This window comes from Haplochromis burtoni, unplaced genomic scaffold (assembly GCF_018398535.1).
Source record: "Haplochromis burtoni strain Fernald_Lab_line unplaced genomic scaffold, NCSU_Asbu1 Contig_282, whole genome shotgun sequence".
Classification (NCBI taxonomy): Eukaryota; Metazoa; Chordata; class Actinopteri; order Cichliformes; family Cichlidae; genus Haplochromis; species Haplochromis burtoni.
Window position 1 is genome coordinate 253,444 of NW_024582643.1, and position 25,179 is coordinate 278,622.

General features: G+C 45.9%; 2 protein-coding genes across 3 annotated transcripts in view; one reads left to right on the forward strand and one right to left on the reverse strand.

Moving 5' to 3' along the window:
• LOC102288934 (docking protein 1) overlaps positions 1 to 6,394 on the forward strand; it is a 9,159-nt gene extending 2,765 nt beyond the window's left edge. The window contains exons 3-7 of one of the 2 annotated variants that reach the window (XM_005940473.3): positions 3,316 to 3,431; positions 3,505 to 3,615; positions 3,718 to 3,787; positions 4,225 to 4,397; positions 5,003 to 6,394. In XM_005940473.3, coding sequence (XP_005940535.1) covers positions 3,316 to 3,431; positions 3,505 to 3,615; positions 3,718 to 3,787; positions 4,225 to 4,397; positions 5,003 to 5,848 — 1,316 coding nt within the window. In that variant the 3' untranslated portion in view covers positions 5,849 to 6,394. Of the gene's footprint in view, positions 1 to 1,274; positions 3,432 to 3,504; positions 3,616 to 3,717; positions 3,788 to 4,224; positions 4,398 to 5,002 lie in introns of those variants that run through there. The other variant, XM_005940472.3, reaches the window with a different exon arrangement.
• A 6,468-nt stretch (positions 6,395 to 12,862) lies between these two features.
• LOC102288615 (neuronal membrane glycoprotein M6-a) overlaps positions 12,863 to 25,179 on the reverse strand; it is a 25,838-nt gene continuing 13,521 nt past the window's right edge. The window contains exons 2-7 of the mRNA XM_005940471.3: positions 19,414 to 19,606; positions 17,843 to 17,999; positions 17,009 to 17,162; positions 15,401 to 15,477; positions 15,256 to 15,321; positions 12,863 to 14,355 (exon numbers count right to left, since the gene is read on the reverse strand). Of these exons, the coding sequence (XP_005940533.1) occupies positions 14,203 to 14,355; positions 15,256 to 15,321; positions 15,401 to 15,477; positions 17,009 to 17,162; positions 17,843 to 17,999; positions 19,414 to 19,606 (800 nt within the window). The 3' untranslated portion in view covers positions 12,863 to 14,202. The remainder of the gene's footprint in view (positions 14,356 to 15,255; positions 15,322 to 15,400; positions 15,478 to 17,008; positions 17,163 to 17,842; positions 18,000 to 19,413; positions 19,607 to 25,179) is intronic.

A 25,179-nucleotide genomic window follows, 5' to 3' on the forward strand; every position in this document is an offset into this window, starting at 1 on the left:
GAGCTGCTCGTCACAGAACCTCAGTGCTTCCTTCAGTCCTTTCTCTGTGACCTGCACACAAACACATGCAGGGATGCTTCACAGCTTTAATGCTAACAAAGATGCTCCTCGCCTCTCACCTGCAGAGATTCATGAGTGATGATAAAGATCATAAAGCGTCTTGACACGACTGTTGCTGTGATTTGGCGCTGTATAAATGAAACTGAATTGAACTGAATCTGGGGATGAGAACAGTAATCTCTCTGTCATCTGCAGACACACCAGCTAACAATCCTCACTGCTGCCACGTGCAACAATACTGACCCCTAGTGTTCGGTCGGGTTTTTGCATGGTGACGTTTGGTCGACTGAAACTCGTCTCAGATTCATCCTGATGCCACTTTTAGCAAATTACGTTCAGCTGTGAGGGAGATGCAGTAGAATCAGCAGTGCAAGAGTACTGATGTTACAAAGGAAGTAATAAAAGTAAATATACTTTCAGGAGTACTTAGAGGGGGACCAGAGGCCTGGGGGAGCAGCTCCTGCACTCGTCTGGACCAAGAGTTCAGATGTTCTGCAGAATCTGCTGCAAACACATCAGACGTCACCTAATTTTGTAATAATCAGCAAGTCTCAATACACGCCAAGCACACTTCAACCAAACTGAGGTTAAACATTGACTCAAGCATTGATCCAGTGTCCAAAGTCCAGCGTGTAACCGAGTTTTGCTGTTTGCTTTGCAGGTGTGTGCACACAGGAATGTTTGAGGTTGCACAGGTTCGCTGACTTTTGCTCACAAATACACAAGTGGAGTAAAAATAAGAGAAGTTTGAAGTCCGAAGTTTCTATGCAGTCAGTGTGTTTGAGCTCCAGAAAGAAAGCAGGAATAAAGCTACACTAACAGGAAATTATTTATCTGGAGTTCTTCTTCTTCTTATTAGTCCTTTATTTATCCTGGTAAAAAATCTCATTTCCAAGAGAGACCTGGTATCATAGCAACAAAAGTCAAAATACACGTACCACATAAGTATATAACATCCATCCATCTTCTTCCGCTTTATCCGGGCCGGGTCGTGGGGGCAGCAGCCTAAGCAGAGAAGCCCAGACCTCCCTCTCCCAGACACCTCCTCCAGCTTATCTGGGGAAATATAATCTCTCCAGGGTGTCCTGGGTCTGCCCCGGGGCCTCCTCCGGTGGGACATGCCTGGAACACCTCACCCAGGAGGCGCCCAGGAGGCATCCTTGTCAGATGCCCGAACCACCTCAGCTGGCTCCTTTCGATGTGGAGCAGCAGCGGCTCTACTCTGAGCCTGTCCCGGATGGCTGAACTTCTCAAGTATATAACATTTTAAACAAATACAATATCCTGTACAAACATGTGAAAAATATAAAATAACAGATCAAATTTAGAGCGACGTTAAAAACAATCACGCTGAGTAAAAGAGTTATTCTCTCGCTCCTTTAAGACAGACTTGATCTCCCCGAGGTAACCCGTTCTGATCATTTCAGTTCCTTCTGCAGAGGAAGAGCCAGTAATAAAACATAAAGCACAATGGTGGACAGTATCCAACCTCTTTAGGTAGTGGGCAGGTGCGTTCATAAAAAGCAGGTCACTGTAATCCAATAAAGGTCAAAAAGTTGCATAAATCAAGTGTTTTCTCACTTGGAGGGAGAAACGTAGTTTTCACGTCGACACCTCTCTCCTGCTTCTTCCCCGCTCAGTCAAACTGGATGTCTGACGTTAGCTGGAGTTTAGAGAAGGTCTGCAGTGTTGTTGTCATCTGCACAGAGGCCTCAAAGACAGAGGGACGACATCACTGCTAAAATATATAGTTCACTCCGGGAAAATCATCGGAAACATCCATGTGCGAGCTGCAAAGCACCTCCACCTTCCAGAGGTTCTGCTGACAGCATACATGCCATGTTGCCAGGTCTCCTTCTGTGCTCCAAATACTCCAATTTCTGGAACTGGGATGCCAGTTTGGGTTTTTTCAAGCCTACTTTTGAAACATTCTTCACTTTCTGTTCTTCAGCTTCGGTGGCCTGAGGATTTCAGCTTTGCTATTAAGAGAAGACGAGGTTCTTTAAATCATGAGTGCAGTGTGCAGGAACGAGAATCAGCAGCTCCAAGGCCATGATCCTCAGCTGGAAATGGGTGGTGTGCCCGCTCTGATCCGGGATGAGTCGCTGCCTCGAGTAGAAGATTTGAAGCACCTCGAGGTCTTTTCACACGTGATGGAAGAGCAGAGCACGAGATCAACAGATGGACTGGTGCGAACGCCGAACCGAGAGCCCTGAGTGTAAAAGTGAAGCTTTACTGTTGATCTACAGTCACCTTCTGCTCTGGGTAGTTACTGATAATGTGGAAATGATCTTCCTCTGAAAGATGAAAGGAGGAGCTTGGAGTACAGCTGCTACGCCTCCACATCAAAAGAAGATGGTGGCGGATGCTTGGATGCCTGCTGGGATACTGGGAGGAAGCACGAAGGCAGACCCTGGACTGACCTTGAGGTTATATCTCAGCTGGCTTGGGAATGCTTGGAGTCCCTCTTGATTAGTTAGGAAGAGGTGGATGGACGGGGGGGGGTCTGGGTGTCTGCTGCCCCCATGACCCAAAGCTCGATGGATGAACCGATTCACAGCAAAATGTATCTATAAAAGATGAATGTACTCCGATCTGACAAGCGACATAAACCTTCATTCTTTGCCAGCAGGGGGCGACTTCTTTGATTGCAAAAATGATTTTGAGTACAGGAGTTACATGATGACTTTATCGTGTCTGTCACTGGTCTCAGAGCTTCGTGGATAAAACAGGATGTTTATCCCTTAAATTATGAGTCAGATAAACACGAGTCTGCAGGCTAACGCAGGTCGAGCTTGTGGCTCGCAGGTCTGCGTGAGGGTGAGTATGACAGGATGATTCAGTGCTTAATCCTGTCTTTACAAACAGATTCATCTTTAAATATCACTCTGCCTTTTCCTTGTGACGAGTAATATTGGTGTTCAGCTCACTCAAACACACACATTTGAATCTTACTTAAACCAGAGCTCAGCCACAAACACTCCCACACCTGCGAGTGGAAGTATCGCCTGCGGCTGTTTGACATTCAGGCAAACATGTCGCCTCACGTTTCTCCACCCGGAGAAGAATCGTGCGCTCTGAGCAAAGACTCGTCGGGTGGAAACGGCCGCAGTGCAGAGTGCGCACGAAGCTTATTGTTTGAGTCGCTCTGGTTTGAGAAGAAGCCGTACAGGCCGCGCGATTTATGCCTGTCAGGCGTTCGCCGCCGACTCAGCTGTAACTCTCTGCCTGTTTTGTGCACGGTGCATCCTGCAGGGGGCGATCTCGCCACTGGGGTCAGAAAACACGGGGACCGGAGGGTGAAGGTGGTCCGGCTGTCCGAGTTGATCAGCGTCCTCAGACTCCCCCCGAACGCTGAGGCCTGCCCCATGGTGAGCCGTCATACTCTCACGTTTCCAGTCGTCAAAAGTCGAAAAGACGCTTAAAGCTGGTTTGTGTCTGCAGGAGAACATGTGGGCGTTCTGCGTGGAGACTCAGGACAGGACCATGGTGTTCGCCGCACTCAGAGACGACTGTGCCGACTGGGTGGACAAACTGTGCCAAAGCACGTTTCAGGTGTGAAGGACACAAATGTTCCTTCTCTTTACGTTTCACACAAATGTGCAGCTTCATGATTTCACAGCTAATTATTTAAGCTTGCTTCATTCGCTCTCTCAGAAAGGAGGCCGTCCACGCTCCAATCAGCCCAAAATGGAGGAGAACCAGATATACGTCTCAGTAGAAGAAGGTAAATTCTTTGCTTTTGTCTTCTCCAAATACTCAATTCCGGTTAAGAGCGCCCCCCATGGAACAGGACGAGCAGTTATTGCATCCCCCAGTTTTGACACGTTCACATAAACGTGAGTCTGGGAAAATGTGACACACGCTGAGCAAACAGTGAGCTACAGGGATGTACACGATACTGCAGAAATGTAATATTCAGCTCTCTCTGGCTGCTCAGTAAAAGTGGACCGTAATAACCTTCCTAACATTCAACATGCACTCTGACGTAGTGTTCAGAAACATCCTTAAAGGAGCACAGAGAAGCCGAGCCTCACACTTTTTGCTCATGCTGTCAGTATTTATTAACTGCATGTATTTAAACTGTGTTAAATTATCACATCAGTGTTCTGCTTTGCTTTATTTGCATAGTAATGAATGACAGACTCGCCTCCCTGTTTACAGCCTCTGAGTTCTGGGTGGCGATTCAGAGGACGGAGGCAGCGACCCGCTGCAGCCTGCAGGGGGCGTACTGGCTGCAGGTGGGACGGGAGGCGCTGCTTCTGAAAGAAACCCAGAAGAAGAAGGTTGTTCACGAGTGGCCGTACGAACTCCTGAGGCGATACGGGAATGATAAGGTGTGTGCTGCTCATGGTCACAATTTAAAGGTGCTTTTTGTATCACCTGCTGCATGTTGTTATTACATCTTTCACCACATGGGGGCGCCATTTTACCAGACTGTAAGGAGAAGCAGGAAAAGTCAGTGTTTAGCCTGAGATCAGGACTCAAGCCCGACAGCAGGGAGGTTTTGGAGCTTTTTTATGGAGCTCTGAATCCGTCAGCTTTACTGGTGGCTCGATATCGTCTGCAGGCGTGCGCCTGAACAGAAAAAGAGCAAAAATGTTAGCACTCTCCAGGAACCATGCTTACGTTTGCCCGTGTTTCACTTTTATCATTTATATAAAATGATCAAATGTGGTTGTGTTTGGTGATAATTCTTCAGCCATATCTCGCCTCCACATGCGTGTGGGTACCAGCTCTTCCTCTCCTGCTGGGTGCTGGATTAGCTTGCTGCGCCATCATGTGGTGCAAAACGGTGTTACCGAAAAGTCTGGCTCTCATGCTCTGATGTTTTCACCTGAAATTCTTTCACATTCTTGTTAAAGTTCAGTTCATGATGGAAGCTTTAAGTGAAACTGAAGCCTCACAAGTGTAAGACGTTTATTTTCTCTCCTCCTCCCAGCTGACCCTAACCATCGAAGCCGGGCGGCGCTGCGACTCCGGTCCTGGAGTGTTCATCTTTGAGACGCCGCAGGCTGAGAAGATATTCGCCCTGATTCAGAGCACCATCAAACTGAAGACTTCATCGACCAACCAAAACCCAGAGGGAGAGAAGGTTGCGGTAACCAACATACAGGCTCATTCGCCCCTCCCCAAAGTCCCCGATATGACCAACATGGCCGCCATCCTGGAGAACAAGCTGAGGACAGAGGAGAGCAGAGAAGAGAGCACACATGCTCGGGAAGATCACCCGCCTCCTATCACCCTCATGCCACTCCCACTGGTCCCTGCTGGCTCCTCTGCAGGTAACCATGGAGACCAGTCAGAGGCCATATATGCTAATCCGACTGATTGCATCCGGCCTGTAACAAAACCCCCGCCTGTCAGAGCCACGTATATCGACCCTGCGAGCGTTCTTCCTCTCAACCCCCCATGTGCCGCTCCGCATCCCCCCCCTCGCGCAGACGACCCGGATTCGGTCTACTCGGAGGTGTACGACAAGGTCGGCCATCACCAGAACAAAGACAACATCCTCCAGAAAAAAGAAGAAACGAAGGTTTCAGCAGAGGGTGACGCGGTCTACGCCCAACCCGGCAGACGGAGCGAAGTGTCTCTGAAAAGCAAAGCAAAGGCCGACCCCTTCGCTCATCTTTACGCTCATGTCTGTAAGAAAGCACCGTCGTCTAGCCCCTCGTCATCCAATGACAGCACCCCCTCCTCCTCGTCTCCTATCGCCAACAGGAGCACAACAAAAGCCTCGGATTGTCCGCTTGATGATGTAATCTATGAAAACCTGGGCATCATTTAACTCTGGTGTTTAGAAAACATCTGAAACCATCATTGACATTCTTCATAGTAAAATTGTTTGAAAACTCGTGTTACCGCAGCTCAGGCGATGTAGGCTGGACGTCGGAGGAACTGCCGGTTTTGAAAGGTCAGGGATCAGATGTTTGAGAAACTTCTTGCTTGCTTCCTAAAATATGAATATTTAATCATGAAGACAGGTAAATAAATAAACCTGCATGAATGTGATTTATGTTAATGTATCTGTTTATCTGCATATTTATAAGTTTAGCACTCCCGTGTTGCAAATTCATACTCTGACTGATTTTTCCACATAGAAAACTTCTCATACACGATTTTTACATATAAAACTGTAAACACGCTTGTTTGGTTACGATGTACAAATGTATGCTGCAAAAATGTCCCTGAGTCATGTTACATACGTGGGCCTTACTGTGTTTCTGTGTAAATATAGGAGCTATGACAGGTATCGCCATCATCTGTTACCGTAAGTGTTAATGTGCTTTATTCTAATATTGTGCTTTAAATAAAACAAATATATGACACTTTTGCTCCACTGAGTGAATCCTGGTGTTTTTAACACTAATACAGATATAAGAACAGAAGATGTTTATTCACATAAGCAATCGGGAAAGTTGGAGTGTTGGCGTCGTGTTCAAACACCTGATGAATCAGAGTAAATATTTACCACACTGCACCGCTGCCTGAGGCCCCTCCCCAACCCGTCACTTTCAGTCAAGACCAGGTTCAGAGACAAACGAGAAGCAGCAGACCGGGTGAGTCCCCATGTCCTCGAGACCCCCCAGCTTTGTGGAGTCTTTCATAAACTGTTCGTGCTGAGTCTGAAGAGGGTCCCAGTGCTCACAGCTCATCCCTGTACCAAAGACACCGCGTCCCAGTGGCCCCCACGATTACAGCCTGTGGCACTGACCTCCCACGTCACAAGGACCCTGGAAAGACTCACCCTGGACCATCTCTGACCTATCAGATCAGGATCCCCTTCAGTTCCATCATCGACCTGCTCAATCGTGTCTGTGTCTACCTGGACCAGCCGGCGAGCGCTGTGAGGTCATGTTTTTTTACTTTTCCAGTGCATTCACTGGAGAGGAGGATGTTGTCCAAGATGAGGACAATGATGGATAATCCCCACTCTGTAACATGCTGGGCAATCACAGGTGCACACTCAGTGAGAGACTGAGATTACCCATAATGCACCACTGAACGACACAGGAAATCATTCCTGCACAACTCCTCCATCTAATGCACAGCACACAGTGCAGGAGTTGCAGCCTGCAGCACGTCCTCCACAGTGGAAATAACAAAGTTTCTCTGTAATAATCTGGATGTTTATAACTAACATATTTGTACATATTAGAAATATTTCTTGTATATTGTAAACTTTGTAATATACTGTATTATTTAATTAGTTCAGTGTGTTACGGTGTTTGTTGTTGTGACTGTGATCACAAAATTCTTTGCGGATTAATAAAATATTATGATTCTGATTTCATTTAAGTCACACGTTATACATTCATTTATTTCCTTTAAATTTAATCGACGTAACAACCTAAAGCAACAAAACCAGAAGCGTGAGGATGGGAGGGTGGAGACAGCCTGATGCACTGATGAACTTTGACCAGCAGGGGGGGATGTGCATCTCGCACGGCTAAAACAGGAAGCCATCACATGACGTGCTTAGACATGTACTTCACTTCTTTACCACAAGGCGGCACTGCTGGACTTTTCAACACTCCAACATGAACTGTAGACTTAATTTATGGTTAAACAGTGAAACAAAACCTTTGTGGATAAAATGTTTTGCTTTTAAATGACTTTTCTTTGACTCAGTTAATAGAAAAAGATTCACAACACAGGACTGCTTCATATGTGGCGGTGGAGGCGCCTAAAACTGTAGACTTGGATCTGTGTGCTCTGGTCTGGTTGCACACCTGAGGGCATCGAGGGGAAACATAACCCTCTGTAACTTCAGCCTTTCTTTTTTAAATCAAATGTTCGTCACTTTGAGGTTATCTGCTCATCGTGTGCAGACGTGCTGCAGAGATGATCCGGTGACAGCTTTCTGTGACTGAAGCCGAACTAATGCGCGATAATCCTAAAAGAGGTTCTAGATGCAAAACCATCAGGTAATAATACAAAACGGAGGAAACATAAACGATGGTTTAGTCTTTGTAGCTTAGAAGACGTCAGCTGCTGACTACTCCAGTTTTTTTTTTACGCTGTAATGCATAAATGTGACCACAAGATGGCGCTGTTACAGCCTTTATCAAGAAGGGCTTGGTCCTCGTGTTCAGTTAGGCCTTTAGAGTTTTCGTGTCCTCCCTGTGCCAGCCTGTTGTTTCCTTTCCTTGGATAAAGGCCTGCATGAAGCAGGTGACATCACGTGACTAGCTTTACCTTTGGTGTGAGGCCTTTGTGCATAAACGTCCTTCATAACTCTGATCAGATTTATTGTATCTATCACCAAAAATATGAATCACAGCAGCTTCCATCGTGGATGATGATCCGGCCGCGTGTGATAAAGCGTCTTTTATTCATCCTCTGCGCCACACGTTGGTCTGTTGATGTTTCATCACTCAGTGTGAGGATGACATAACATCCTCATTATCCTTTTTTCATTATTTCTAATGACTTTGTGAGAGAAATGAAGACACAAACTCAGGATGTTCCCTTATTAACAAGTACACAAGTGTATTATTTCATTTTATTTATATATGCAAGCAAGTTTATGTCTTTACAAATAAAAAAGCCACTGTCTGCCCAAGCTGTTGGCACACATATGTACAAAGATGGAGGAGTGAATCAGATGAAGCCTGCTACTAAGCAACCAGAGTGAAGTACAAAAAGTCTAGCACACTATAGAGAAACAGAAAAAAACGACCTCCAACGTCCAAGATGTCCAACCTCACATAATGCATGAATCTGAAACACGTGATGATCAGTGGAAGGTCACGGACTGACATCATCAGCTGTTAGATCTGCGGCTCACTTCATGATGGACAAGAGGCACAGAGGGTCTGATCTCCCCCTGTGATTCAGAGCTGTGGGAACACGGCAAACCTCCTCACAGCGGGTTGGAACTCAGACGTCATGTCATTGAAACTCATGCTCGATCGCGCCGACGCGCTCGGGTTTCTGATCCCGCGCTCGGGATCCTGGAATGGTTCAGCCGCGGTCAGCGAGCAGACAGAGAGGACGCAGGATCAGAACGTATCATCACACGCGTTCGTCTTTACATGTGGGTTAGACAGTCAGATGAGGAGACTTGAACGAATGGAGAGCGAGCTGCTCACGTCCTCCTCCACCCGACTACAACAGCGGGCTGAGCCTCTCGGGTCACCTGTCTCAGGTGTTTTGGTTTTATTTGGGCCAAATCTGTTCTGTGCCACACTGACAGCCGACAGTCTGGCTTCTTTCTTCTTCACCTTCAGACTGTGGACGACCAAAACTGCCATCATTCAGATTATTAAGTATTTCTGACAGTTTTGCATAAACTAACGTTTGAGTTTGCATCCGTGTTTGTGCACCGAACACAAGCCAAACTTGACACGACTGATTCGTTTGCCTCGCAGAGACCGACCTTGGTTCAGCGACCAGGAGGAGTCGGCGCACCGTCGCTGACCCAGAGACGATTCAGCGGTGCATTTGGTCACCTGGATGGTGACCGAAGGTAACACCCAGGTGAGCAGAATCAGCTCTCTGGGTCTTGCTTGCATAATGAAGCCGAAACACAGAAAGAACCAAAAGGGGAAATAAAGTAAACAGAGGACTAATTCCAAAAACAGTTAAGCTAAGAAACCCTATTTAGTATAAATATTATTTTTGCATTAAAGACGTGTTTGTTAATTTATTCACGTCCTTTTTAACCAATGGCCGTTGTGGTCCTCCACATCCAGCAGCGCTGGAAGTTTGAATTCTGCGTTTCCGATCATTCGTCTGAAATCCACCACGGGCTCTGAAAGCGTCCGAGCCGTGCGTTTGCGAGGAGGGCGAGGAGGAGCACGTGAGCAGAGGTGGGTGCAGGGAAACGGGTGGCCAGAGCAATACATTACACCACATCTGCAAATCCGCTTTATTAGGATAAACAATACAGAACACCATAATCATATCACTGAAGACTTGCAATCATAAATTCATGCACTTGTATGCCGTAAATTGAATGGACTTGTTGTTTTTAACGTCTCGATTTTGTCAAACTGCTACAATATATTGCTCTGGTGGTAAACAACTGAGCAAGCAAGCTAGCTTAGCAACACCATTAGCAACAGGAACGGCAATACTGCACACGGAAAAGTGGAAAATAAAAACAGCAGAACAGCGCCAGTGGAAAAAAATGACTTTTTTTTGTCTTGTTTTAATCGTTAAAATTATGACCATTGAATGCATAACCATGCCACAAACAACAACTAGAGTCACTGTCTTTTTTATGTAGTATAAGATTATCTTCATTATTATGAATTCATTCGTTTTCATCATTGTTATTTCTTCAGGTTATAACCAATGCTGCAAGACTATACACGGGTCCCACAGTGGGGATCTCAATGCACTTACACACCAACAATAAGAGAGAGAGCTCACGATGGTCAATAAGTGCACAAAAAACTATTTTTTCTTTTATCTGAGGTTAAAAACACTGACAAGACATCCATTGTCAGGCAATGAAATGATAGAATACTGTTACTGTAAAACTAGACCCTTAAAAATACTGACCGTGTGCAGCCGGGACACACCTGAACAGGACGCGAGTCCGGCGGAGGCGCCCCTCGATGACGCCGCGGTGCTTTTTGTACTTTGGTCAGCTGCAGTTACACGAAGCAGCGAGCACGGCTGGAGATGCTAACTGCTCTTTATGTCTGCTGTAAACGCAGACGCTCCCAACACGTCCTGATTGGATGGCGTCCCGTGAATGCTTCAGCCAATCAGCATCTGTGCTGTCTAACATCAAAGCTTTTATCTGAGTTTAAACCAATCAGCTTGCACACATTTTTTAAATAAGTGAAATTAGTTTTTTAGCATTAAGTTATAAGCAGTGTTGCCAACGTAGCGACTTTGTCGCTATGTTTATCAAGTTTTCAGCGACTTTTTTTCTAAAAAGCGACTAGCGACAAATCTGGCGACTTTTTCCGGTGTTGTTGGAGACTTATTTATGTCGACTTTTTGACGTGAAAGTGCGGATCGCTCTTACTCTCAACAAGCAGCGGTGCTGCCGTGGGCACCTCACCCGTGCCAAAGCGCTCACGGGTGGAGGACAGTCCTCCCCCGCTGCTATCAGGGCAGGAGACGTTCACACCTGTGCGTCCAAACGGCAAATGAATCGCGCATGTAACGCAGTCACATCTTATTTTACTCTTATGCTGTTTTGTGGATCACAAGGTTTAAAACTACTTATAAACACACACACAGTAACTCCACCAGAGCGCCTATCTCGGGTCACTTTTGCCGGTCCAAGCCCGGGTAAAGGAGCAGGGTTGGAATTGTGACATTAAAAAACAATAATTGCTAAAAGAAATTTAATTTGTAATTCTAAATAAATTCTAACTGCATTGAGGACGTTTTTTACTCACTTTATGTCTCTTCCACGATGTTATTTCTCTCTCCAACAGCGTAGGTTACAATTACATTAGCATGACCAATTATGCAAATTGGGCGATGACGTCATTTGGCGACTTCTAGCAACTTTTAGGACAGCCAATAGCGATTTTCCTTACTGAGGAGTTGGCAACACTGGTTATAAGGTCATTAAAGTATTTAAAACACACGAGCAGGACATCGAGCCACAAAGCTGGCGGCAAACAACGTTTTCCACGTGCTGATTGGCTGAAGCAGATGGCGACCCATCGGTGAATCACTCAAAATAACTGTTTAGAGAGTCACAACAAATCAGGACGACCAACGTGTGAAGCCAGCGAATCTGGACTTTGGTCGTCGTGGTTATTGGAGCCGAGGCGCCGGTTCAAACCTTTTACTGCGGCTCGGGAGCGTCGAGGTGTAAGTGCAGCTGTGCGCGGGGAGCAGAGGATCAGGACATTGGGACTGAACCGCCGCCCCCTCCGGACTCTGTAACCCATAGGAAATCCTCCTCCCGGCTGCTCACCTCGACTGTTTCACATATATGTATATCTTTATACAGAGTTAACGTCGGTGCAGCGCTTTAGCACCGCCCACACGCGAAAGGAAAAGAGAAAAAAAAACACATTTCTTTTTTCTAATTAAATGATTTCACATTTAAAAAGTTTCAAAGATTAAAAGTTGATAATAAAATAGTGAAATGTCATCGTGAAAAGTAAAGAGTTATGGCTCAGAGTGATGGCGGTGGTGGAGTGTGTGTGTGTGTGTGTGTGTGTGTGTGTGTGTGTGTGTGTGTGTGTGTGTGTGTGTGTGTGTCGGTAGTCTCATCAAATCAAACCATCATGTCATCATCTTCATCTCGCTCTCAGTCGTCTCTACTGGCAGATAGAGAGTCATCACCATCCTCGCCTGCACGCTTCTTCTTCTCTTGCTGAACACAGAACAAAGACCGAACAGCGTTTGGACCTGAGCCCACTGCGTTAGAAGGACGTCGAGCTTATTAAATGTGTTGACTGCATTTTTATCTGCTGATAAAACCTCGCGTGGTGAACTGCGACTGTGGAGAACTGGGAAGCTCCGCTGGTCCAGAATAACCCAGCAACCCGAGGAGAGCGTTACAGGACACGAGAGCAGCCGGCAACCACAGTCCAGCAGCTCAGCCCTGAACCATTAGCTTATTCGCTGGAATGTCGTTCCTCTTCCTCCGCCCTACAATCTGCTTCAGACACCACCACCTCCACCACCGCCAACACACAAACACTACCCAGAATTCCTGCCGATCCTCTGCCGCCGTCAGCCTGCGGTTGGTGTCGCTGATTTTTCTGACTCAACTTACAAATAACGTTTTGGTCGCATCAGGGCGTCGCCAAAGAACGCAAAACAGGAAGCATGAGAACAACGAATCACTCGAGATGACTGGTGTATACGCTTGTGTGTGTGTGTGTGCAGAATCGCTGAAATACTGAATCATCACCTGGTAATGTTACAGCCCCCCCCCGTTTAAATACCCCGGTGCTAAAATCACACTGAAAGAATCCGAATAAAAATGTGGCAAAATCCCTGAAAAGTGAGAAAACGTTACGTAACAGACGGATGAGATGATGACTAAAAGACTTTGTGCTGCTAAGATGTGCTGTTTCTGAGGACGAATCACAAGTTTGTACAATCAGGGGACGAAGAGGGGGGGAGGAGGGAGCCCCGTTTCACTAGCTGCACCCCCGCTGCCACCGTGCGTGCTGTCAGCCTCAGAATAAAAAGAAGAATACGATACGCAGAAATAGAGACGCATTGAGAGAATTTGGTCGTGTTCGTGACATCGATTCTTCTGCGATCATCGGCGCTCCGCAATTAACGGGTAAAATCTCTCCTGCAGGTCGTCGTGATCGGCCCGTGGTTATGGTTGAAAACGCTATAACCAAAGCTCGAGCTCAACGCTAACCTCAGGCGGGTCTCCGACCACCTGCTGGATGTTAACCAATCCAGTGCTTTTGTTTCCAAAACCTCGCCCCACCCCCCACCGCCGCAAACGACCACACGAGAAACTATGAAACAACTAATGAAACTGGGCTCAACGTGAAGAGGTCAGAGGTCAGGGAGGGAGAAAGGAGGGGGTGGGGGGAGTTGGCAAAGCTACCCATTTGTACCCGGGAGGCACAAATTTCCTCGGGGACCTTATTTCTCTGTGACACCATCATCATAGCGTGGCGAACGACACAACACAGCATGACACCACCAAACAACACCGACCATTCAGTCACATCTACATGTCTCCGTGTGTGTGTGTGTGTGTGTGTGTGTGTGTGTTGACGATGAGCTCACGGACGCCGTCCTCATGCGTCTGCTGTAGATCGTTACTGTTTGGAGTCTTTAGGCGATCAGATTGAAATAATTCTCCTTCTTTGGGTTCGTCCGCGGTGATTTTTGGCATTTCCTCGTTACGCTGGTTTGTGTTATGCAGTGAGAACTTTTGTTTGTGCAGCATTTTACTCTGAAAGGCCTGAAAACTCACACCATCACATTCAGAAACCTTCAGACTAAAATGTCTGACCGCTTTAGGTTCGGTGAATCTGGACGATTTATCGTGTTAAACTTGGAGCAGACCAGCAATGAAGAGCTGAGGATGAGGAGGGCGTCGGTGATCTCATGGGTTTCTTATCCTCTAATTTCTGCCTACTCGTGTCTGTAAATTTGTTTGAATGAATCTTTTTCACCCGTGTGTGCGTGTGTGTCTGACAGGTAAGTGTGTGTGTGTCGTTCCTCGTGGCGGCGTGTTTATGTGTAGGCATTGAGGCGTTCTTTGGAGCGTGTAGAGTGGATGTCGTGCAGCTCCTGCTCCTCCTTCGACTTGATGTCCTCGTACTTCTGCATCCGACTGGCGTCCTTCAGGTAGCCCCAGTTAGCGGCTAGAGCCATCAGGAAGTGCACCTGAGGGGAAACGCAGGAGACCGATCAAACATCACCGACTCGTCCGCTGCACGCTCACGCTGCAGACAGACTGAGCGGCTTATCTGGGATCAGCTGGTTTGGACTGTTCCTACACCATCACATCAGTGCTGCAGGAAAAGGAGGGGGAGGCCAGATGAGGGGGTCACATCTCGCCTTTAAAGGCAGAAGGAGGACAGGATGTGTTTACCTTGTTTCTGCCACTCAGGGCTAAAAACAGCAGCTGTATGTTTTTAACAGGTTTACTTGAATTTAATAGAGGAAGTGCACATGTAGTCACCTTCCTGGAGCAAACACAGGTACAGCCCTGAACACGGGTCGAGTCTAATGCTGTTAATCCCACACTGTGCACACGAGCCGCTCCCTCTGGCGGCCCCTAGTGTTAAAGCACGGCGCAGCAACTCACTGCTGTTGCTGCGCCGTGTGTGTGATATACTCTTCATTTTAGCATTTCAGCATTCACATGCAGCACCACGCGGTTTCATCCCCTTCAGTAAGTTGACAAATGAAACGTCCCTCACGCTGCTTCATGCCGCACAACAGATTTGTGTGTGTGGACGAGTGCCGGTGCTTTGGTTCTTTGGTTCTTGTACAGATCTGTGCACGGGAAAGATCGGAGATTATTCAGAAAGGCTCAGGTTTGTGAATGTGTGCTTGGAGCGAGGATGGAAGGACGTGAGCGTCTCCACGCCTCAGATCTGGAGACACCGGTGACTCACCGTCTGTCTCACTGCAGACGTGCAGGACTGGATTTTACACTCTGACTCTTTTGTCTCCCTGTCTGCAGGGACGATGTCTGTTTCCTTCGTTTGCACCAATCATTAAAAACCATAATGGCAGAACAAATTATAACCAATCAGATATGAGAATGATGGTTCTTACCATGGCGATGACAGCAGCTCCTGCTCCTGCTAGTGCGCACACGAACAGGTGGAAGGTCAAGTCCAGCTGCAACACAACATACGCATGATGCGGTGGATTTGTGCTGACGGGTTATCACGTGTACGTGTTTTTGCTGCGTTCTCACCTCGTTGGATTCGCACATCTTGACGAACTTCTCGGACTGCGTGCACAACTTCCTCTCCTCGGAGATGGTCACCGCTCCTGAGAAGCACAAACGCTCTGTTAGCCTCTCCTCGTCCTCTGTGGTTGATGAACGAACCGGGGAATCTCTGCCTATCGCAGCGCTCGGACGGTCCCTGCGTTTCTTTAACTAAAGCTGACTGAGATCAACGCTTCCCCGCTCCTGGACTGTCGGCCGCTGGGAACAGCCTTGAAGTAATCACAGTCCAGAGCGCAGCGCCTCATGAACCAGGAGTTCATCTTTAATGTTTTTCCTCCTGAGAAATTAGTTTGCTGACTGAGGCCTGCTGCAGTCTAAATGTTGAACAGCAGATGGCAGCGCAGTGAGCGAGCGCACACAAGGCCTCTGGTGGTGCCTTTTGTTTTAATGTAGGCATCCTGAGAACAACATGGTGGGCAGTGCTGCATCGTGCACACAGTAATGTGCAGCATTGAACAGCTGAAGTCTGTCTGTGTGAACATTTAAGGAGGTTTTGAGCTAAGTCGTGATAACATGCTGTTTGGAAAGACAGGTGATGATAATCAGGCAGAAAAATAATCTGCATAAAGAACCCAGACAGCTGGCACCTCTGGGCCTAACCGGGCCGACTTCTGGCACCTTACATGCCGAATGACATCTGGCATTGTACTGATTTAAGGTGGAGCCGTGGCTCCTGAGTGAATGCAGGCAGAGACACCCAGAGACAAACATGTCCCGTTACTGCTTCCTGACATTTCTGTGATCTGTTCTCAGGATGTCTGAAGAGAGCCAGACCGCCGTCGCTGCTGTTATTCAGTCACACCCACATTTCACACGGGCTCAGCTGTCTAACACCTCAAACACATGTTCAGGACTTCATCAAACACCAGAAACACCGACCGACAGGCCGAGCTCGGACGTTTTCTGTCATTAATGAATTTGCAGATATTTCAGATCAATGTTTTTCCTCTCGAGCGTCCGATTCTCGGATGTCGTTGCAGCGCCTGGAAGGCTTTGCAGCTTTCTGCTGGTATTTGGCACTTCTTCTGCACACACACAGGTTTTTCCATGATATGTGCCAGTTTGGTGTTTTGGTGAGTCACCATTAACCTGCCTGCTCTAAGCAGTGATCGGGTGATCCAGGATCTTACTTTTAATCACAGAACAAAGAACAGGCTGAGTTAAAAATCTGAACAGCAGCGTATGAAGAAGATTTCCAGTCTGTTAAATCCAACAAAGTGAAGGAAAAGATGTTCCACACATAAATTAGAGGTGCACGGATCAATGGGAGGGGCTGGTCTGAGCTCGGAGCAGCAGCACAGAGAAATTACAGTCATTTGTTTAAAGGCAGCTGAGCTCATCAAGCTGAACTCGCCAGTCTTCCCGTTTACAGCATCTCACATAAACTGCATCAAACTGGGAAAACCAGTCCTTCTTGTTTAACTCAAACTCAGAAAATGCGTTGTGCAAAGCTTGCAGAGGTCTAACCACAAAGAAACGAAATTCTTTTGTAAGTTAGAAATGTAGCTGTTCATGATTGGAAGTAAATTTAACATCGGGGTGCAAAAAGCAAAGGGTCCAAAGTCTGCGTACCAAACTGACGCAGGTCCAGGCAGAGGTTGGTTCCCTCCACCGAGCTGGTGTTCTGACACATGGACCAAACGTTGAAGTACATGAAGACCGGCAGGCTGGTGAATGCTGTCACCCCGAGCCACACCAGGAAGAACAGGTAGGCCAGGAACATCAGCTGCAAACACAGGCACACATTAGTCTCGCACTGCTGTGCATCGCGTTCAGCAGAGCTCACAAAAGTCTTTATTCAGGTTGGACTAAAAAAGTGCAAAATGCACATTCGTCTTCATCAGCCGCAGAGTCGAGTGGCTGCACTGACACATGCACGCCACTCTAATATCTGTCACAGTTTCCAGATGTAGCTGACTAGACGAATACAAACCTCAGAAACCAACAGTACTTTTGTGATGAACATGACTGTGCTGTTTACTGCAAACATTTATTTGCAGGAAACGTTAAAGTGCCACAACGACATCACTTAAGTTATAGGTTATAAAGTTTGTGCAAATAAGTGTTTGATCCAGATAAAAGCAACTGTAGATGTTTAAAAAGGGCCGTAATCACTGTGTGTGTGTGTGTCTGTGTGCGTGCGTGTGTAAAACAACTTTAATGTCAATAATGGTCAATATGAATCATACTACTCTGCACATCCAAGTAAATATCAGTGATGCTGACCTTTTGCGGTCATTTATGGTCATGTGACATCAAGCTAATTATTGGCCCTCATTAGCAAAGTGGAGTTTGTATAAAATAGGAAAGGGTCACCACGTCTATCCTTTCAGCAGCTTCTTTGTTTAAATTAACACTAACTTAAACACAAATATGTCTTGACGAGTTTTAGAAGTTTTGACTCACGAATGCAGTAAGGCAGCGTCCGCAGGCAGTGATCTTGAACTCTCCGTAGAGATCGCGGATGGCTCCGGTGGTGAAAAAGCCCTCCACCAGCAGCAGCACTCCAAACACAAAGAATCCAGCTGCAAGGCCATAAATTATGTACTTCAGGATGTCGATGCTGCGGAGAGGACACACATAACAGCATCGCTAATTAATGACTGCTTATTTATTTTCATGCTTCGAGTGCTCTTCAGACTTCTTCAGCTAAATCACCACGAGGAACTGCCAGAAACCAGAGAATCATGGAGGATTTATTCACATTAAAAATTTAAGTGGTGTAAATGTAGACATTCCTAATTTTATCTTTATTTTCTCGTTTGTCTGTTTACATTTTTTTTTAAAAAAACATTGAAGAGCCAAAAACTGCAGTTCCAGTAGTGTCCACTAGAAGGTCCAGCATTGAGTCGGTCTCTACACTGTTAAAAGGTTACAGCAGAAATAATCATGTTTACAGACGGCATGACTGCATGCACGGTTAGGGGCGTGGTCTCTTTGATTGAGAGGTGGATGGCAACACAGGCAGTTGTAGCTTCTAACTGTCTGCTAGCCCTCACCTCGGCTGACTGGAGTCTGGACGATGATGTGAATGAAACACTTTTAATAATAATGAAGCAACAGGCTAGCCCAGAGGCTACGAGCTAGCTCAAAGGCTGCAGGTTGGAGACCACGTAATAAAGGAAGAGGTGCGGGTTCCCGGGCCTGGAGGGGCGGGGTAAGAAACTAGAACAAACAACTGTGTGGGCCAACAAGGGATTTTTAGCTGTATAGCAGGAAGGGGCGTGGCCTGAACTTGAGATAAACTGTGCCCAATAATACAGTTTCCTATGCTGTAAGTAGCCTACGCTCCATTTCTGGTGAGTGAAGTTTTAGAATTTTATTTTGGATATTACTAGCGTAGCGATGGGATGTCTGTGAAGGTTCTCAGTCATCCAGGTCATTGTAGTCAAAGGAGCTTGCAAAGAAAAGCGTCTGGACTTCTTTAAGTTGCTTGAAGACGTTTCACCTCTCATCCAAGAAGCTTCTTCAGTTCTAAGGTCAAATGGTGGAGAGTCCCAGATATAAACCTAGTGGGAGTTTCCCCCCACAGAGGGACAAAAGGACCCCCTGATGATCCTCTAATCGCCTGAGCCAAGGTGTGAAACTGGGCGTGGGTCCCAATCAGCCAGAGTTTCGGGTGAGCTCATTGTGAAACCTGGCCCCACCTTATCATGTGATTTCCTGAGATCAGATGGCCCAGGATGTGAGTGGGCGTTAAGGCGTCTGGGGAGGATCTCAAAACTGGATTATAGATGGCAGAGAGTTGGTGTCATAAACCCCGCCTCTGTTCAAAGATGGTCGCTCACAGTGGACATAGATGCTTCTTTCACTCCTCTTTCAAACCATCTGTCCTCTCTGTCCAAAATGTGAACATTGGCATCCTTGAAAGAGCAAGCTCCTTTGACTAGCGATGGGATGCACCAATTCTGTTTGGGGTTTGTGATTATTAAGAGTGATTATTAATACTCCGTACAGAGAAAAGATGAAACACTTACATGGTGAACACATCCAGAGTGTCTCCCGGGGCTCTGATGACTTCAAAGTAGTTCTGGAGGATGGTGACGGTGCCACTCAAAGCCTCGTGGCCACACCCACAGAACAAGGCCACGCCCATGTAGAGGAGGATGGTGGCGATGAGCGACGCCCAGGGCAGGCTGCCCACACATCGCTCGCAGCACTCCTTACAGCCTGAGACAGAGACAGAAACCGTGAGTCTGACTGCAGTTCGACAAATTCTATATGACGATGATGAAAGCAAAGGAGAAGACACAGGGCGGGGTTATGAGGAGTCATGGTAAATTCAAGTTTTTTTTACTGAGTTTGAATGAGTCACTCACCAAAATGGGTTTTTGTTTGAGTCACTGAGTCAGTTGACCAGAGAGTGCAAAAAATGTACATTTTCACTTAATAAAACTTAATTTGTTTCTATTTTCATGTAAATCCTACTGCTAAGATGAGTGATTGAAAAAGAAAAACAACTATTTTTATAGTGCAAAAAAGAGCAAAAAAAAATTAAGATTCTTAAAGGGAACATTTATTTTATTTATTTTTACTTTATTTTATTAGTATTTTCCTCAAATGTGTCAAATGTATATTTTCTCATCTAAATGTCCACTGAGCTGTGAGCCAGGGGGCGGTAATGAGCCTTAACACTGGTCGCCAACCAAGAAGAAGAAGAAGCTGTGAGCCAGGAGGGAGGGGGTGAGTGAGTGAGTGGTTGTGTCCAAATTCATGGTCTGCATCCTCATGAGGACGCATTTGTAGGCCGATTACGTCACAGCGACGTGACGAAGGCTGTCCAAATTCGTAGACTCCTCCGAATGTGGCCAACAAATTCCCCAGATTTGAAGGATGGGTCGGGTGTGTCCTTCGTGGCTGATTAAACAGAAGTGTGAGACAATCAAGAATTTACGCCAATGTCCTGTTATATTTTAGATAGCAAGGAGCAGACGGCTGAGTTTATTAAACTCCACCGAGACAGTGGTGACGCAAATCTGAAGGCTAGACTGTCCAATTCCACAGCCGTTTACTTCCGGCCTACCCGACCTTCTGAGGACCCGGCCCACCTAGACCGCGAAGGACGGGTCCTCAGGAGGATGCAGCCCATGAATTTGGACGTGAGTGAGTGATTCGTTCATGCTACGATTCAGCACAGGAAGGGGGGTGAGTAACTCAAATGTGCTGTTAGCATGTTATCCAGTCTTTGGGCCTTTCTCAATATGCGTACTTGCGTTGTCGTGTACTCGTGATACGTCATCAGTCGGAGACCAAGTACTGCTCCAATTCGAAGTAAGCATCAAGCCGAGAACGCGAAAAAGTCCCGAATGTGTTCTCGCTCCGCCCGTTTTATTGAGCATGCATTGGTGGTGACTTGTGTGGACTTGGTACAGCTAAATATCCCAGAATGCATTTCGTCCAAAACTCAAACGCAGCAATGACGGGTGAGCGGGGCTAAAAACTTTTACATATTACTCTTTCTGGGTCACAAAATAAATGTTTAAGTTATTTTCAAGCGAGAATGTAGGTGTGTAAACTTCAAATATCTGCTCGATTTATCAAGATGTCATATATTTCCAAATGCGCTCCGACGTTTTCGGAGATGTCTGTGACCCACCAGCTCCACAGCAGACAGCGGATCATTAGAGCCAGCGAGAACAGCGGACTCCCGGCACATCGTTTCCAACCCCCCCGCGGTCTTTTCGCTACTCAGGTTAAACAAACCCCAAACCCCAGCAGCTGTCTATTGTATTGAGTGTCCACTAAAATAAAAATAAAAGCGTTCTAACATCTCAACTGCTTGTTTTTATTAAGGTATGTACACGTATGTACATGTACACTATTTTTATTAATAGGTTAAACATGATATATAAGTCGCTTAGATCACTTCTAAATGTTAATGTTTGGTTTATTTCAGTGTTTTATTTGTTCCTGAGTAAATCGGTTTGGCTGTGATTAAAGTTAAGCTTCATAACATATTACTCACAGTTAAATTAAGAGGGGACGGCAGTAAAAACTCCGGACCTGTGACATCATCGCTGGTGTTCCAATTGTACAAATCGCGAGTCCGTACTCCCGTGCGTTCTCGGCGAGTACGGACTCGCGTACTTGAGAATTGAGAAAGGGCCTTTAAGTCTGACGTCATTAGCCGCGTCTGGGTTCTAAACTCCGTCAGCTTCAGGTCCCAAAGTCAAACGATCACTACAGCATTACTGAGAGTTGAAAAACTGTCTAAATTCTTTCATCTGTAATAAAATGATCAGCGTTGCTGCTTTACCAGGTGTAACAATTAAGTTTAACATCCAGGCATCCATGAAAACAGAATTTATTAAATTTAATGGAGTTAGAAGTTAGCAGGAAGTTAGCGGAAGTTAGATCAGTAGTTTCGCTAGTTAGCTAAACATGTTATAGCATGTTCTGACTGAGAGATTTATGAAAAAATTCAAACGTACAGCTCTGCTATCACTTCCAACATAAATGAAGACAGAAAACTAAACAGCAGTGATGTTTGTAGGGTTACTGAAGTTGGGCTAGCTGGTATATAATGATGTGCTACGTGATCGCTAGCGACACAGCTATGTTAGCATAACATAAACAAGCTAACTTCTTTCCACTTGATAAAGTTAGCGTGATGGTTCCTGATGGTTAGAGACAAATGCAATCGCATGGCAGGATGTAGTTGCATCGGAATCTTTAAAAACTGAGCTTTAAAATGATTAGCAGTAATAAAAACCGAGAGAGGCCGACAGTGATCACTGACTGTTTTTATGGGCTTGTTGAGATGAAATAGAACAAGTTACAAAGCATTAAAACATGTTTAAAGAACAATAGCCCTATGAAACGCAAGGTAGTTTGGGCCCTGAAGCAGGATTCAGCATGTCATCACTTAAAGACCGGATTGTCTTGATGTGAGCTTCTACTCAGGGTTTTTTCTTCCAGTTCAAAACAGAAATGTTTCTGTTAAGAAACTGGCTGTTTTTCCCCCCCCACAATTTTAATTATAAGCTAGATATATTTCTACTAATGAAATTAGTTTGCTAACAGCAACAGGAATGAGTCAGTTGGGCTTGTGAATCATGATTCACGAGTCAGTAAAGTGATTCTCGAGTACTGAACGATTCATTCATGATTCGCACATCACTAGTTATGAGCACACACACGGTGGTAAAACGAGCATGTGCACCGCCGGGTTGGTCATTACATGGAGCAGCACGTGCAAAGTCACAACATAAAGTTTTACATTTGAGTGCAGAAACCAAAACTCCCAGTTTGCTCCGTGAATGTTGGCCTAGAGGAAATAATGCGGATGCAATAACTTTCATTTGACGTTCCTAAAAAATGACTCCTTTAAATACTGAAGAGCAAAAATGAAAATTTTAAAAGCTCGTGAAGAAGAGAAAACCGAGCAGAGATCAATGTAGCGACGGCCACGGCTCTTCCTCCTCCGAGAGCAGGAGATGAAACGTGATGCCTAAATGTCTCCTGAAGGGTTTTATTAGCTGTGAGTGTTTTAATGACCAGTTTGATGTAGCTTTAAATGATCCAGTTGATTAGCAGCTCTTACCTCCTCATGGACAATAAGCCTCATCGACAGACAAACAATGTGTCACGCAGTCAGTTAAACTGACACAATGCAAGAGCAGCTGCACATATAAACTGACATTCACTTGGCTTCTTCCCCACAATCAGCTGAATTCAATGCAATACATTTTAAATATTGGCTCAAAATAACCTTCCTACAACACAGGAGCAGACAGAGAGCTCCATTCATAAAGGAAATGCTCCCTTATTAAAAAACTGGATTAAATCTGAGCTAATTATACTTTTTCCTGTGAAAACGTCCTGAAGTACATTTATTTCAGTACTAACGGCACCACAAACATTCTCACTCCTGGTGTGAAGATTTTAAACACACATGACTTTCTTGGTCTCCTATTGGACCTTTGGTTGGTTTCTTTGGAGGAATCGTAGGTTATTCTTCAGTGAACTTTGCAATGAAAGCATGCAAAGTGAAGGTCGTAACCTCTTTGTGAATCATTGGGTCTTAGCAGCACAAATGCCTAACTTACATATTGTATTTGAGGAAAAAAAGACTGGAGCACCTTAACCCGCTCCTCCTCGTCCTCGTCCATGCTAACGCTCCTGCTGAGTCTTTTGCAGTGAGAGGTTACTTCTGATCACTCTGCCTGTTGTCCAGAGCCATTCTCCTGTGCTTGGAATGATTAAGTAGAGCTCTCCACCTGCCACATTATGTAATTGTTCAGTAGCTGCGAATGATGCACCAACAATTCGGCTATTTTCAAATGACTCATTTGTGTGGCTGCCAGATAAACAGTGATCTTTCCTCTCTGAGAAGCTTTTCAGTGCAGAAATAATGGCAGTAACGCAACGACGGGAGGCAGCAGAACAACATCTTTCCCTGCTGGACTTCTTCCACCGTTTAACGCAAACATCTACATTTCCTCCCTGGTGTAGTTTAGCTCATCCGTCTTGCACACATGTAGAAGCAGGAGAGGAGTATTCGAGTACACGATGACTCACTGGGTTGTTGTCAGTGGTGACACTACAGCTGATGGGTGAAATCACTGTAGACGTGTTTTATGCTGCAGATCGCTTAAAGCTCGTCAGCACAGGAGGTGCAGCATAAGCAGCTCATTAGCAGGAGGTGTTAGGTCTCAGTAATCAGGATCCACTGTTCAGTTCTGTCTTTCAGGAGCGACCCACGATCACATGATCACAGCAAGGGGACAGATTAAAAGCCAGTGATGGCTGCTTTATGTGCACAGAGAAGAGAAGACACTTCAGGAACTTCAAAATAAAATAATAATGCAAATAAATACATAAATAAAATATAATTTCAGATTAAAACCAGTTTGTTTGAGATCAGATTTCAGATTGTAATGTAGACACACATTTAAAGGTTCTACAAAATGTTTCCAGGGTGGAACCAATGTTCAATCTGTTGTTTAGGATTGACGATATTTTCAGTTACACGCCACAGTCAGTAGAGGGCAGCATTTCCCTTTCTCAGTGGGTGGCAGTTTTCCCAGTGTGTGGGTGAAGAGGGGGTACTGCAAGGTGTGTTTTTATTAACCCCTTCAAGTTAATGCGATCAATGAGATGCGCAATTTGTGCTTTATGTGTTGGTGTGGAAACAAGATGTTTATTTGTGACAGAGCTGTCGAGTGTTGGTCAGTGCAGTGCATAATGTGTCGACATTTTGTACGGTCTCGCAGCACAGTTGGCGGCACCTGCATCCAATAAATGCCAGTAGGAATCAAGAATGCCATTTTTCAACCTGGAGGTAATTACAGTTACCATCACAGAACACACACTGTGCTGTGCTCCAGTCCCAGAAGTCTGAGCTGCCGTTTCAGGGTTTGTTTCTGAGAACCAGTGAGCAGGTCTGTGCGGCAGTCTGAGGATCACCCAGTCAGCATGATCTGTACTCCATCCTCAGGTGGAGCACCAAGCATCCATCACGGTGACAACAAAATTTACACATGTGACGCTTCAGAACAGAGCCTCACAACCCGGGAAGTGGCTCCATCATTTATCTACAGTCTGTGGTAGCGGTGTGTTTTTCTTTGACTGACAGTTGTCTGGCTGTGATGTCACAGCCTGCGCGTCCTCCATCAGCCCCACCCAGTTACTTCACCCTCCACTCAGATTACGAGGACTTTCAATTCAAGCATACTGGACAAAATCAGTCACTCACACACACACACACACACACACACACACACACACACACACACACACAC